The following is an 11,532-nucleotide window of genomic DNA, read 5'->3' on the forward strand; positions in this document are numbered from 1 at the left end:
TCACAAATGAGGAAACTGAGGCAAACTGGGTTAAGTGATTTGTCCAGGGTCACACATGTAGTAAATGTCTGAGGCTGGATTTGAACTCAGACGCATGAGTCTTCCTGATTCCAAGCCCAGTGCTCTATCCACTGTGCCACCTTGCTGCCCTGGTAGATTCTTGAGCAAAGGATTATTTAGTGAAAGTAGCAAGTCAGCCCCTCTCCAATGGGAGGACTGCTGGAAAAAGGCTTGGCTCACCTGAGACCCAAAGCATCAGAAAACTCTAGCCAGGACCAAGGTAGCAGCTCTGGCAGAGGAAGCCCTCCATGGATGGATGCCTGGGCTGGGCTTACAGCTGCACTCTGAATCTCTTCCCATACAAGGCAGTGGTGAGCACCACGACTCAAAAGACAGGAGGTTTAAGGAAATCTTTTCATGTTGACAAATAGTAAGGGTCTTTTTTGGGGGGAAGGGGAACCTTAGGTAATGTGATTCAATATACTTTGGTGTCTTCCTCCCTCCTTATAATATATATTAAAGCACTGTGTGAAAAAGAAATAAGAAATATAAATTACAGCTTTTTCAGGGTCCCTCAACCCAGCCCATTCCCATTACTTCATCACCACTCACATGTTATAAAGCATTTTAAGGCTTACTAGCTAGGTGGCACACTGGACAAAGTGCTGGAGCTGGGGTTAGGAAGACTCCTTTTCCTGAGTTCAAATCTGACCTCAGACACTAACTAGCTGCGTGACCCTGGACAAGTCAACCCTGCTTGTCTCAGTTTCCTCACCTGTAAAATGAGCTGGAGAAAGAAATGATAAACCACTCCAGTATCTTTGCCAAGAAATCCTCCTATGGGGTCAAGAAGATTTGGACGCAATTGAAAATGACAAAACACACACAAGGCTTACAAAGCTTTATCCTATGAGGGAAGTAATTTATTATATGTATCATTCCTGTTTTACAAATGAGGAAATTGACGATCAGAGATTTCAGAAATGACTTGTGCAAGTAGCAGAACAGGGACTCAAGTCTACCTCTTCTGGAGGCAGCTGAATGGTGCAGTGGATAGAAGGCTGGGCCTGAAGTCCAGAAGAAGACCCAAATTCAAATCCAGCCTCAGACACTTACTAGCTGTGTTACCGTGAACAAGTCACTTCACCTTTGTCTGCCTCAGTGGGGATAATGATAGCAATTATCTTACTGTAAGATCAAATGATAGATTTTTTGTCAATTACCTGGCACACAGTAAACATGTAATGCTTTTTTCCTCCCTTCCTATGGCTCCACGGCCAATGAATGCTCTCACTACTATAACCTGATCCCCCTCTTTTTGATACCTGAATTCCTACGAAATCTTTAATGCTCAGATGACACCACGGCCTCTAAAGAAAGCATCAGCTCCAAAGAGAAAAGCCCTCATTCGCATGGACAATAGCATGTGATTCTGCTCATGGGGGAAATTAGTGAGTATATACTCCATTCAGGAACTGAGGGAAACAAAGAATAACAGTTCACACTGCCGTACAGCTTTAAGGCTACAAAGGAACCCCTCACAACTACCTGGTGGAGCAGGTAAAGCAAGAATTGTTACTCCCATTTTTCAGATGAGAAAGCCAAGGCTCAGGGAAGTTAAGCAACCAGCCAACCATCACACAGCTAGGAAGGATTTCAAGCCAGAATGTGAATCTAGTGTTCTTTCCACTCCACCATAATGGACAGAAAGGCCGATTAATGACAGATTCTTTAACGGCCTAACTGATTATTTAACAATGCCGGCTCCAAGAGGACTGAGAATAGACACACATAGAAGATAAGGTTAGAGTAATTTAGGATCCTTATACTTTCTCCCCCTTTCTCACAGCCTCCTCACCCAGATCTTTGCTCAGACCTACCTAATTCTAGTACGCAGCTAAGACCCATCTTCATCAGTTCAAATCTGGCCTCAGACACTTACTGGCTGTGTGACACCGGGCAACGCACTTAATCCTGTTGGCCTCAGTTTCCTCATCTGTAAAATGAACTGGAGAAGGAAATGACAAACCACTCCAGTATCTCTGGCAAGAAAACCCCAAATGGGGTCACGAAGAGTTGGGCACAACTGAATAACAACAACGAAGTCTGGTAGAAATAACGATAATAGATAGCACTTACGTAGTGCTTTAATTAAAAAAAATCATGATAATAAAATAACAGCCAGCATTTACGTGTTACCTTAAAGTTTGCAAAGTCCTTCACATACCAGAAAGAAGAGAGATGGCAATTCTGAGGAACCCTAGCTAACGTAGAAGGCAGAGATAGTGGCTAGCCATTCTTCCCCTTTACCCCCAAATTCCATCCAATCATCTCAGGGTCCTCATCTGTAAAATGAATCTAATAATAGCACCTGCCTCACAAGGTCATCGTCAGGATTAAATCAGATAATAATTATAAATCATTTAACACAGTGCCTTGGCACACAGTGAGTGGTATATAAATGCTACTTATTAGCTATTATTATCTTCCTTCTTAGGAAGGGACTAAGCTCCCCACATCTGTGGTCACACAGCAGCAGCTTAAGTTTAGTCAAATACCCACACAAGATGGTTTCATCCACATTCAACAGTATTTATGGAGCTGCTGTTCACACAAGGTATGGGGTTAGGCCAGGAGGGTGAGGCTGGGAAAAATTTTTATTTACCAAACGCAAATCCATGCTATTTCCTCTCCTGAGCAACAGCCTTCAGATCCCCAATGTCCTTGTGCCAGAAGCTTAAATTTCAACCCTGCGGCCTATTGCAGATGGCTGAGGAGAGGGGTGCAGCTAACCAGGCAACAGACCTGCTAATCTCATCTCCAAAGACAGTAACTATAGCTACGCAGCATCATTTTCCTTTCCTTTTCTTTTTTTTCCCCCAGAACAGAGGACTCTAATAGGCTGGGGGAGTGTCACCCCAATCCCCCAAATTTTCATACGTGAAATCAGGTTAATATGAACATCCAAGTATACAGGAGGAAAATCACAAAAGGGAAATCGGACTGGCTTGTTTGGAAATAGCAAGGCATAATCCCACCTAATTCACCTCGATGGTGAGGGGAAGTGATGTTAATAAGAACATGAGAGTCGCATACATGGGAGAGGCAACCTGGGGTAATGAAACACGTTAATCAGAAAGACCTGAGCTCAAATCCAGCCTTAGGTAATTTACTAACTGTGTGACTTTGGACAAGTCACTTAACCTCAGTTTGCCTGATTTTCCTCTTCTGTAAAATGGGGAAAATAATAGCACCTATCTCCCACAGTTGTTGTGAGACTCAAATGAAATAACCATTATAAAGGGTTTGGCACAGCCCTGGCACACAGAAAGTGTTTGCTAGCAGCTATTATTATTCAGTCACTTAACTGTGTTCATATGTTCAATCATATCACAGGGTTAGAGCTAGATGAGACTTTAGAAAACATCTGGTTCACCACTTCCTTTTAAAGATGAGAAGAGCTCTCTTTCCTTCCTCTAAATCTTATGATCTTTAGTGCAACAGTAAGTTTCTGGGGGACAGGCACTAGTTTTTGTTTCTGTCTCTGTATCCCAGCCCAAGCAGTGAATATTTGCCGAATGGAATTGATTTCTCTCCTTTCCAAAGGGCAGGGGGGAAGAGGTGGAGGAAAATGGCAGTTCTACCCCCCAACCACCACGGCCACCTCTAAGTCACCACCCCCTAGGATGGGCTCAGTTCACTGCAGAGAACAAGATGGTTTGGTCATCTTGTCCTAGGAAGCATACGCTAGACTCGAGTTGGCTGGAGGAGCCAAATACACTAAATACTTGTGCCTGGGGGGTTACATGGATAATAGCTCAGGCTAGGTCATCTCCACAAAAATAAGCTTGGTAGAGTCATTACTATGATCCTATAGTTTCCCTGGAAGAGTCCCTCTCTAAGAAGTTCAAGTTACAACTCCTCCCTCCCAGGCCCATCCTTGCCATTGATTACTTCCCATTTTCCTTGTGTATAACTAGTTTCCAAGTTCTTTTTTTTTTGCATGTTATCTCTCCCATTATATTGTAAATTTCCAGAGGGAGGGACGGACTTTTACCTTTCTTTTTATTCCCAACAGCTTAGTGCCTGGCATGTGTTCTTCAGTCTTATCTCACTCTTCATAACTCCATGGATCATAACATGTCAATACTGTCTAAGGGGTTTTCTTGGCAAATGATCCTGGAGGAGGTTGCCATTTCCTTCTCCAGTGGATTAAGGCACACAGAGGTTAAGTGACTTGCCCAGGGTCAAACAGTCTGAGGGCAGATTTGAACTCAGGTATTCCTGGTTCCAGGTCCAGCATTCTATCCTCTGAGTCCTCTACTTCTACACACAGTAGGCCCTCAACAAATATTTCTTAACTGATTAACTGACTGACACATACAGGGAAACAGGGAAAACCCAGTTGTTTTCTGGGATAGTATGACCCTGCTCAGAGCCAGAAGTAAAAGATTAGACTCTTAACTACTATCTCCAAAAACCACCACAGCCTTCTCCTCTGGGGGGAATGCTGGGGGAAAAGACAGAGGAAGGCCAGAAACAGAAGGCTTCTAGTTGACTCTTTCTTCCTATAGCTAAAAACCATCAGACTGTACTGCTGGGAAATCCATGGCAAAGATTCAGCTTCTACAAAATAGGGCTTCAATGTAGGTCTGACTGAGTACTAACAGCCCAACACCAAGATTGCCATAAAAGGACAAAAATCAGGGGACAGAACAGGAAGCAGTGAAGCATGATCCCCTTCCCCATTATAATAGTCTATGAAATTGACCAATATTTTTTAAGTACCTGCTACAACTCACAAGGAACCAGGAAATACTCCCTGACCTCAAAAAGATTTCATTCTACTGGGAGGATAAGTACAAAGACAAAGAAATGTAAGGTGCCTAACTGGGTCAAAAGCTCAATATTTTGCACTCAGCAGAGATTTCCTCATCTCTGGCATAGAAACCATACAGCTGGCTACCAGCCCCTGGCGATGTTGTCCGGAAGAAGTTAATCTTTATCAGGTGCTCCAAGATTCTGAGACGAAAAATGTTATGAAGTATTAATGTCAATATCTTAATGGGCACTAATGATATTTAAATGTCCTGCTGAAACACTAATTGTTTGGGACTTTACTATTCACAGGCTCATTATAAGTAATAAAAATAATAGGAAGGAGTTCTTCCTACCTGTTACATCAACCAAATACAGGAACATCTGAGTAGAGTTAAGCCCTGTCCGAACAGGAATGCCTCTTGGGGAAAGGTGCTTTCAAATTGCCTGGTGACTCAAGTACGGTGTTTTTGAATGTCTAAAGACATCAGCACGTCCTATGATGTGAGCCCAAATCTGGTGTCTGGTAAGAAAATATTCTGTGGTGTAATGATTGCCCTGGGTAGGGTAATTCTGTGATCCTGTCCTTTCTTCTGAAGCAGCAAATGGGAGGATGCAAAGGAGGAGGTAAGAATCAAGGGAAGCCAGCATAGCTATGAAATTAGCTGGCCAGTACTTAGCCCTTAAAAGTTCACAAAGTACTTTACATTCACTATTTCATTTGATCCTTACAACAAACTCATGAGGTTATGTGCCTGATTTTACAGAAGAGGAAATCAAGGCTGGGGAGGGTAGGGGGTTTGCCCACAGTCACTGAGGGTGTAAGTGTCTGAACTCAGGTCTTCTTGTTTTCAAATACAGTGACCTATCTACTACTACTATGTAGCCTGTTGCAGAGAGGGATATAACACAGTAGAAGCTCAAGAAGCAGCAGTGCTCCAGGGAATACTTCGCCGCAAGGTCACCCTGTCAATTTAGGCTCCTACACAGGGAAATCTCACCCTCCTTATTTTAACATTTATTTTGATTTACGTGTGTGTGTGTGTGTGTGTGTGTGTGTGTGTATTATTTCCCCAAAAGAAGGAAATGTTTCTTGAGGACAGTCATTGCTTCTCCCAGACTTGGAATGCACATCCCCTTTACCTCTGCCTCTTAGAATACCTACTCATCTTCAAGACTCAGCCCAAATGCCATATGCTGAAGAACAAGACCATTCCTGGTCCCCCAACTGCAAGAGAGGCCTATCCCTCAAGTTACATTGCATTTATCTTAACATACACCATTTTGTATTAGAACATAAATTCAATCACCAAAGGGCTAGCTTCACTGTTGTCTCTGTATACTCAGGGTGTAGCACAGTGCCTGATATCTAGTAGATCTTCTCTCGTTTCTTATGCACAACACTGCATCATCCACCACCTTGATACCAATAACATTCCATGCCTGAAATACGTCTTCCTCTTTACCCCAGATTTATACAGACCCTCTCTTCCTCAAGGACCACCTTCGGCCCAAAGCCTTTTCCAATCCCCCTCCACGCTAGTACTGTCTCTGCCAAATGACTTGATCTATACTACATTTATTCACTTTATATTCATGCTGCACATATAGAGAGTGTGTCTATATATGCCTCCTTATTTCATTCTTTGTATTTGCTTCATTCTTTGTATCTGTATCCCCAGTGCCTGTCACACAGAGGCGCTTTATAAATAGTTGATTTGAACTATTTCAAGCCTGGCTCAACTCAGCTTTCTTGCCTAGTTTCATTCTACTCGCATTTACCTTCTATATTCCAGCCAAACTATACTACTAGCTCTTTCTCAGCCTCACTTTCATCCACCCATCTCTGAAGCTTCCTGTAGAGGTCACCTCCTGTTTCTCAATTACACTCTCTTACTAAGATCTCTCTCTCTTTTTCTCTCTCTCTCCTGTCTCTCCCTCTCCTGTCTCTCTCTCTCTCTCTTTCTCTCTATGTGTCTATGTCTCTCTTTCTCTCTCCTCTCCTCTCTCTCTCTTTTTCTCCCTCTGTCTCCTTTTCTTGTTCTCTCTGTTTCTCTCTTTCTCTCCTCTTCCTCCTCTTTCTTCTTCTCTTCCGTCATCTACCCATCTATATGTGTCTCTTCAGTCTATAACTGCTAAATTTAATATAAACTAGTGTCAAAATGTGTTGGGGGGTGGTTGTATACAGTAGACACTAGATTTTTGTAGGGGGAAGGGGGAAGGAATCATACTGGAGAATTACTAATAAGAAAAATCTCTTATTAATACACATCAGTACTTTCTTTTCAGTATACAGTCTTGACAACACCGAGAAAGTTAACTGACTTTCCCAGAGTTACAGAGTCAGATACATCAGAGGTGAGATTTGAACTCAGGCCTTTCTGACTCTAAGGTTAACTCTCCATCCTTTGAGCCAACACTGTCTTTCATCAAAATATATGTTATAAAAAGAAGTACCAGGGAGAGATGTGAAAAGCAAAAAAGAATAGTGAGAAAAGTGTTCTATAAGAAATGATGAGATGGATAATTTCTGAGAAACCTGCAAAAAAAAACAACTTAGATGAACTGATGAAGGGTGAAATAAACAGAACCAGAGAACCATTTCTATGACAACAGCATCGTAAAAGACAAACGATTTTGAAGGACTTATGTACTCTGATCAGTGCAGTGACCAACCACAGTTCAATTATGGGCCAATGATGAAGCTTTCTGCCTACTTCCTGACCAAGAAGTTGTGAACTCATAATGCAGAATTGCACATACATTTTTTGGAACATAGTCAATATGAGAATTCATTTTGCTTGACTATGCATTTTTGTTATGAAGGTTTTGTTTTTGTTTTTCTTTTCTTCAATTAGGGAAAAGGCTGTGTGTGTGTGTGTGGTGTGGTGTGGTGTGTGTGTGTGTGTGTGTGTGTGTGTGTGTGTGTGTGTGTGTGGTGTGGTGTGGTGTGGTGTGTGTGTGGTGTGGTGTGGTGTGGTGTGTGTGTGTATGTGTGTGTGTGTGTGTGTGTGTGGTGTGGTGTGTGTGAGGGGGAGTTCTTCTTTAATTGAAAAAAAAGGTCAAAAAAAGAAAAGCACTCCACTCCTTGGGACAATGATTCTGGTAGTAAGGTCTAAATGTAGGTAATACAGGCAGGGTAAGGGGAATAAGTAATCTTCCTGCTGAGAAGCCTCCTATTACCAACTAACAGATTCTACATGAAAACTGTCCCTGATCCTGGCAAGAAGTAAGGCAGATGCAATCTAGGGATAACTATGGCTAAGAAGACCAGAGTAATCGTCTTACCTCCCTCTATCATCCCCCTCATACCACTACCACTTTCCCTGCACCCAGGATTGCCTTTCATTGGAAGAAGACACAAGACATATTCCTAGGAACCAGTTCCTTGCTGACCAGGAACCAGGCTCTGCCTCAGAGTTACCTCAAGTTTAACAAACCTCACACAGGAGTAGGCTGAGTCAGTATCTGGGTGTGAATTTCAAGGGAAAACTCTTGGGGTGCAGGAGGCCAGACTAGTGAGTCAGCTGGAAAAAAGTGCTTCACTCCTGAACCCTCAGATGAGATGGTGGAGATGTCACAGGCAATAATTGACTGGTTCTACAACTGACTCCAACCCACAGGATCAATGATGTAGATCTGAAAGGGATCTTAAAAGTCATTTAGTCCAACTCTCATTTTACAATTAAAGAAACTGAGGCCCAGAGAGGTAGTGATTACCTGTATCACATAATGACACAGAAGTGCAGAACCAGGATTTAAAAACAGGCCCTCTTGATTTCAGATGCTTCAAGTTTTCCATTGTACCACAAGGTATTTCAGGTCAGCTATCATTCAACTATAATTGGAACTCACCCAACCCCCCCCACTAACCAAAGATTTTTGAGTATGAACACAGAATAAGATCCTCCTTTCTCCTAACTATGTTGTGGCACATAATGTGTTTCTTGGACTTGACTCAGCCCCTGTCACTACAATTCCATAGTAAGTATTCATGCCTTCCTGTCCGGACCCATTATGAACTGACGTCACTAAAGTACCTTTAGTCAAGGCTCTTGCTCAAAGGTGAATGGATTTTTGAAATGGGGGAACATAAATATTTTTGTGTGTCTATACATAACTGGGAGAATGCAGTTAATACCCAAGTGAGGAATGTAAGATTGTTTGTAAAATCTGACATTTAAAAATTGGGTCCACCTCTGTGAAGTGGAAACAGCTTGGGATTTGGAGGCAGGAGAACCTAGGTTCAAAGCCTGCATCTGCCATTTATGACCTATGTGGCAGTAAGAAAATCATTTTACTTTTCTGGGTCTCTATTCCCTCATTTTATAAATGAAGGAGTAAGACTCATGACTTAAAAGGTGTCTTCCAGTTATAGATCTATGATCTATGACCTGATAGAAATATAGTAACTCCTGATCTCCACTGAAAGGTCCTTTGGATTTGGAAACCATTATGCCATCAAATGAGTTTCCATTCAGCAGGGGCCTAGCTTCCATCTTTCCTTTCTCTAGAAGTTTAAGTCTCTCTCTGGTACCTGGTGTCAGTATTTCAAGTGCAGATCTGTGAGGATCCCACTTCTAATTACAAAAAGTGGCACCATTTGGAGACAGTGAATAAGAAACAAGGGCACACCAATTTGTGGCATCAGGAGAAACTTTTGATTCAAGGTAGAGAAAACAGCAAAAAAGGGAGGCACCAGATCAGAAAGTAGGAAACACATTAATTAAATTGGGGAAAAGTTCTGATAGTTTATTATGAATTCTGTTATCCTTAGAGCTAGTAAAGCCCAAGGTTGGGATAGAAGGCTAGGTTAGGAAAGGGAAATAAAACATCAAAAAGAGAAGAAAACGAGAAGGTGTGAAAGAAGAAAAGGCAGTGAAGATGGGGTAATCAGAAAAGTTTCACTTAGAGTAAGGCACCGGAACATAGCTAAGTAATAAAGAAGAGGAATCCAATGGCAGAATATATCCGCTATGATCACTATGACCTAACAGAGAAGGGGGGGAGTATTTTTTCTATCCTGTCACATAGGAATACAGAATTATGGGTGGATAGAGCTAAGGGTACCAAAAAAGGGTACAAAACTGGTACAAAGGAGATATTAGCCTAGGAATGGTCATGTCCACACAGGGGACACAGGGCAGATGGGACAGGTAGAGGAAAGAGTAAGAGGCTCAAAAAGGAATAGGAAATGGGAACAGTAGGAGGTTTTAACATACATAAAGAAAATCGCCATCAATCTCAGTCTGGGTAGGAGAGAGAGGAGAGAGAAAGAGGGAGGGAGAAAGAGAGAGAGAAAGAGAGGAGGGAGAGAGGACAGGAGAGAGAGAGAGAAGAGAAGAGGAGAAGAGAGGAAAAGAGAGGAGAAGAGAAGAGAAGAGAAGAGAAGAGAAGAGAAGAGAAGAGAAGAGGACAGGAGAGGACAGGAGAGGAGAGAAGGGAGAGAGGAGAGGAGAGGAGAGGAGAAGAGAGGAGAGAGAGAGAGAGAGAGAGAGAGAGAGAGAGAGAGAGAGAGAGAGAGAGAGAGAGAGGGAGGAGAGAGAGAAATACGTATGAGCGAGAGGCCCAGAATCCTGGGAGAGGAGAAAAAGAACAGGGTTATGGTCAGCAGAAAAGAGAAGCTATCAGGACCTGGGCCAAGACAAGGAGAAGAAAGATGCGGGGCTGCGAAAGAGAGAGGAAAAAGGGACAGGCCCGAGAATAATAAAGCAGGGGGCGGGAGGAGGGGAGGAGGTACATTTCGGGCAATAAGAAGGATGCTTGGCCAGAGAGGAGAGAGAGAGTAATCCCTTGGAATGAAGGCAATGGAGGGGCAAAGGGAAGGAGAGAGAGCAGAAGAGGAGCCCCATGCTGGAGGCCGGCGGGCCTGGGGAGCCCGGGGGAGCCCCGGAGAGCCCGGAGAGCCGGGCACCGGCTGGGCTGGGGAGCGGTCGCTCACCTTTGACTTCCTTGGCCAAGGCTTTCCATTTGGGGGCGAAGGCGATGCAGTGTCCGCACCAAGAGGCGAAGAACTCCAGCACCCAGGCGCTGGGGGAGCCCAGGACAGCCGGCTTCAGGGTGCTCTCGGTGAGCAGCTCCAGCGGGTCCTCGACCGAGTAGAGCATCGCGCGGACTCGCGCCGCGTCCGCCTCGGGCACCGGGAGCGCGGCGAGCAGCAGCAGCAGCAGCGGCAGGGCCAGCGCTCCGGAGCCGGAGGCCGGGCCCAGGGCGGCGGCGGAGCAGCGGCCGTGCCTCGCCATGCCGGGCAGGAGCCTGCGGTCAGCGGCTGCGGACCAGTTCGCGGTTCCTCCGGGGCGCCCCGAAGCGCAGCAGCCCGCCGCGGCCGGGGACTACAGCACTCTGGCTGGCAGCGCCCACCTCCCCCGAGGAGGAGCGAGGAGACTCCTCCCCTTGGGAGACCCGCCCACCGGGGCAGGGGCGGTCGCGGGGAGCCCTTCCTCCCTCATTTCCCTCCCTACCCCCTTCCTGCTAAGGAGGCAGCTCTGGGTTTGGGGAACGGGGGAGGGGCCAAGTGGACGCGTGCGTCCTGCTCTTGATCGCTATTGGACACTGATGTAGGGCGCCCCAGCGCCACGACGTCTGCAAGGGTGCCCTTCCATGCTGGGCACAGAGCACTGACCCAACTTTACAATTCTGTGGTTTCCGAGTCCCTCGCCCATCCTCCCCTCCACGCTCATACCGCTGCCAGGCCTGGCCTCAAAGCCCGGTGCT

At 44.8% G+C, this 11,532-nt stretch overlaps 1 protein-coding gene across 2 annotated transcripts in view; it reads right to left on the reverse strand.

Moving 5' to 3' along the window:
• Positions 1–11,153, reverse strand: part of QSOX1 (quiescin sulfhydryl oxidase 1) — a 56,551-nt gene extending 45,398 nt beyond the window's left edge. Inside the window, exon 1 of one of the 2 annotated variants that reach the window (XM_072648493.1) lies at positions 10,760–11,151. In XM_072648493.1, coding sequence (XP_072504594.1) covers positions 10,760–11,060 — 301 coding nt within the window. In that variant the 5' untranslated portion in view covers positions 11,061–11,151. Of the gene's footprint in view, positions 1–10,759 lie in introns of both variants that reach the window. The other variant, XM_072648492.1, reaches the window with a different exon arrangement.
• Between the last annotated feature and the right edge of the window lie 379 nt (positions 11,154–11,532).

Source organism: Notamacropus eugenii, chromosome 2 (genome assembly GCF_028372415.1).
Source record: "Notamacropus eugenii isolate mMacEug1 chromosome 2, mMacEug1.pri_v2, whole genome shotgun sequence".
NCBI classification, from domain to species: Eukaryota; Metazoa; Chordata; class Mammalia; order Diprotodontia; family Macropodidae; genus Notamacropus; species Notamacropus eugenii.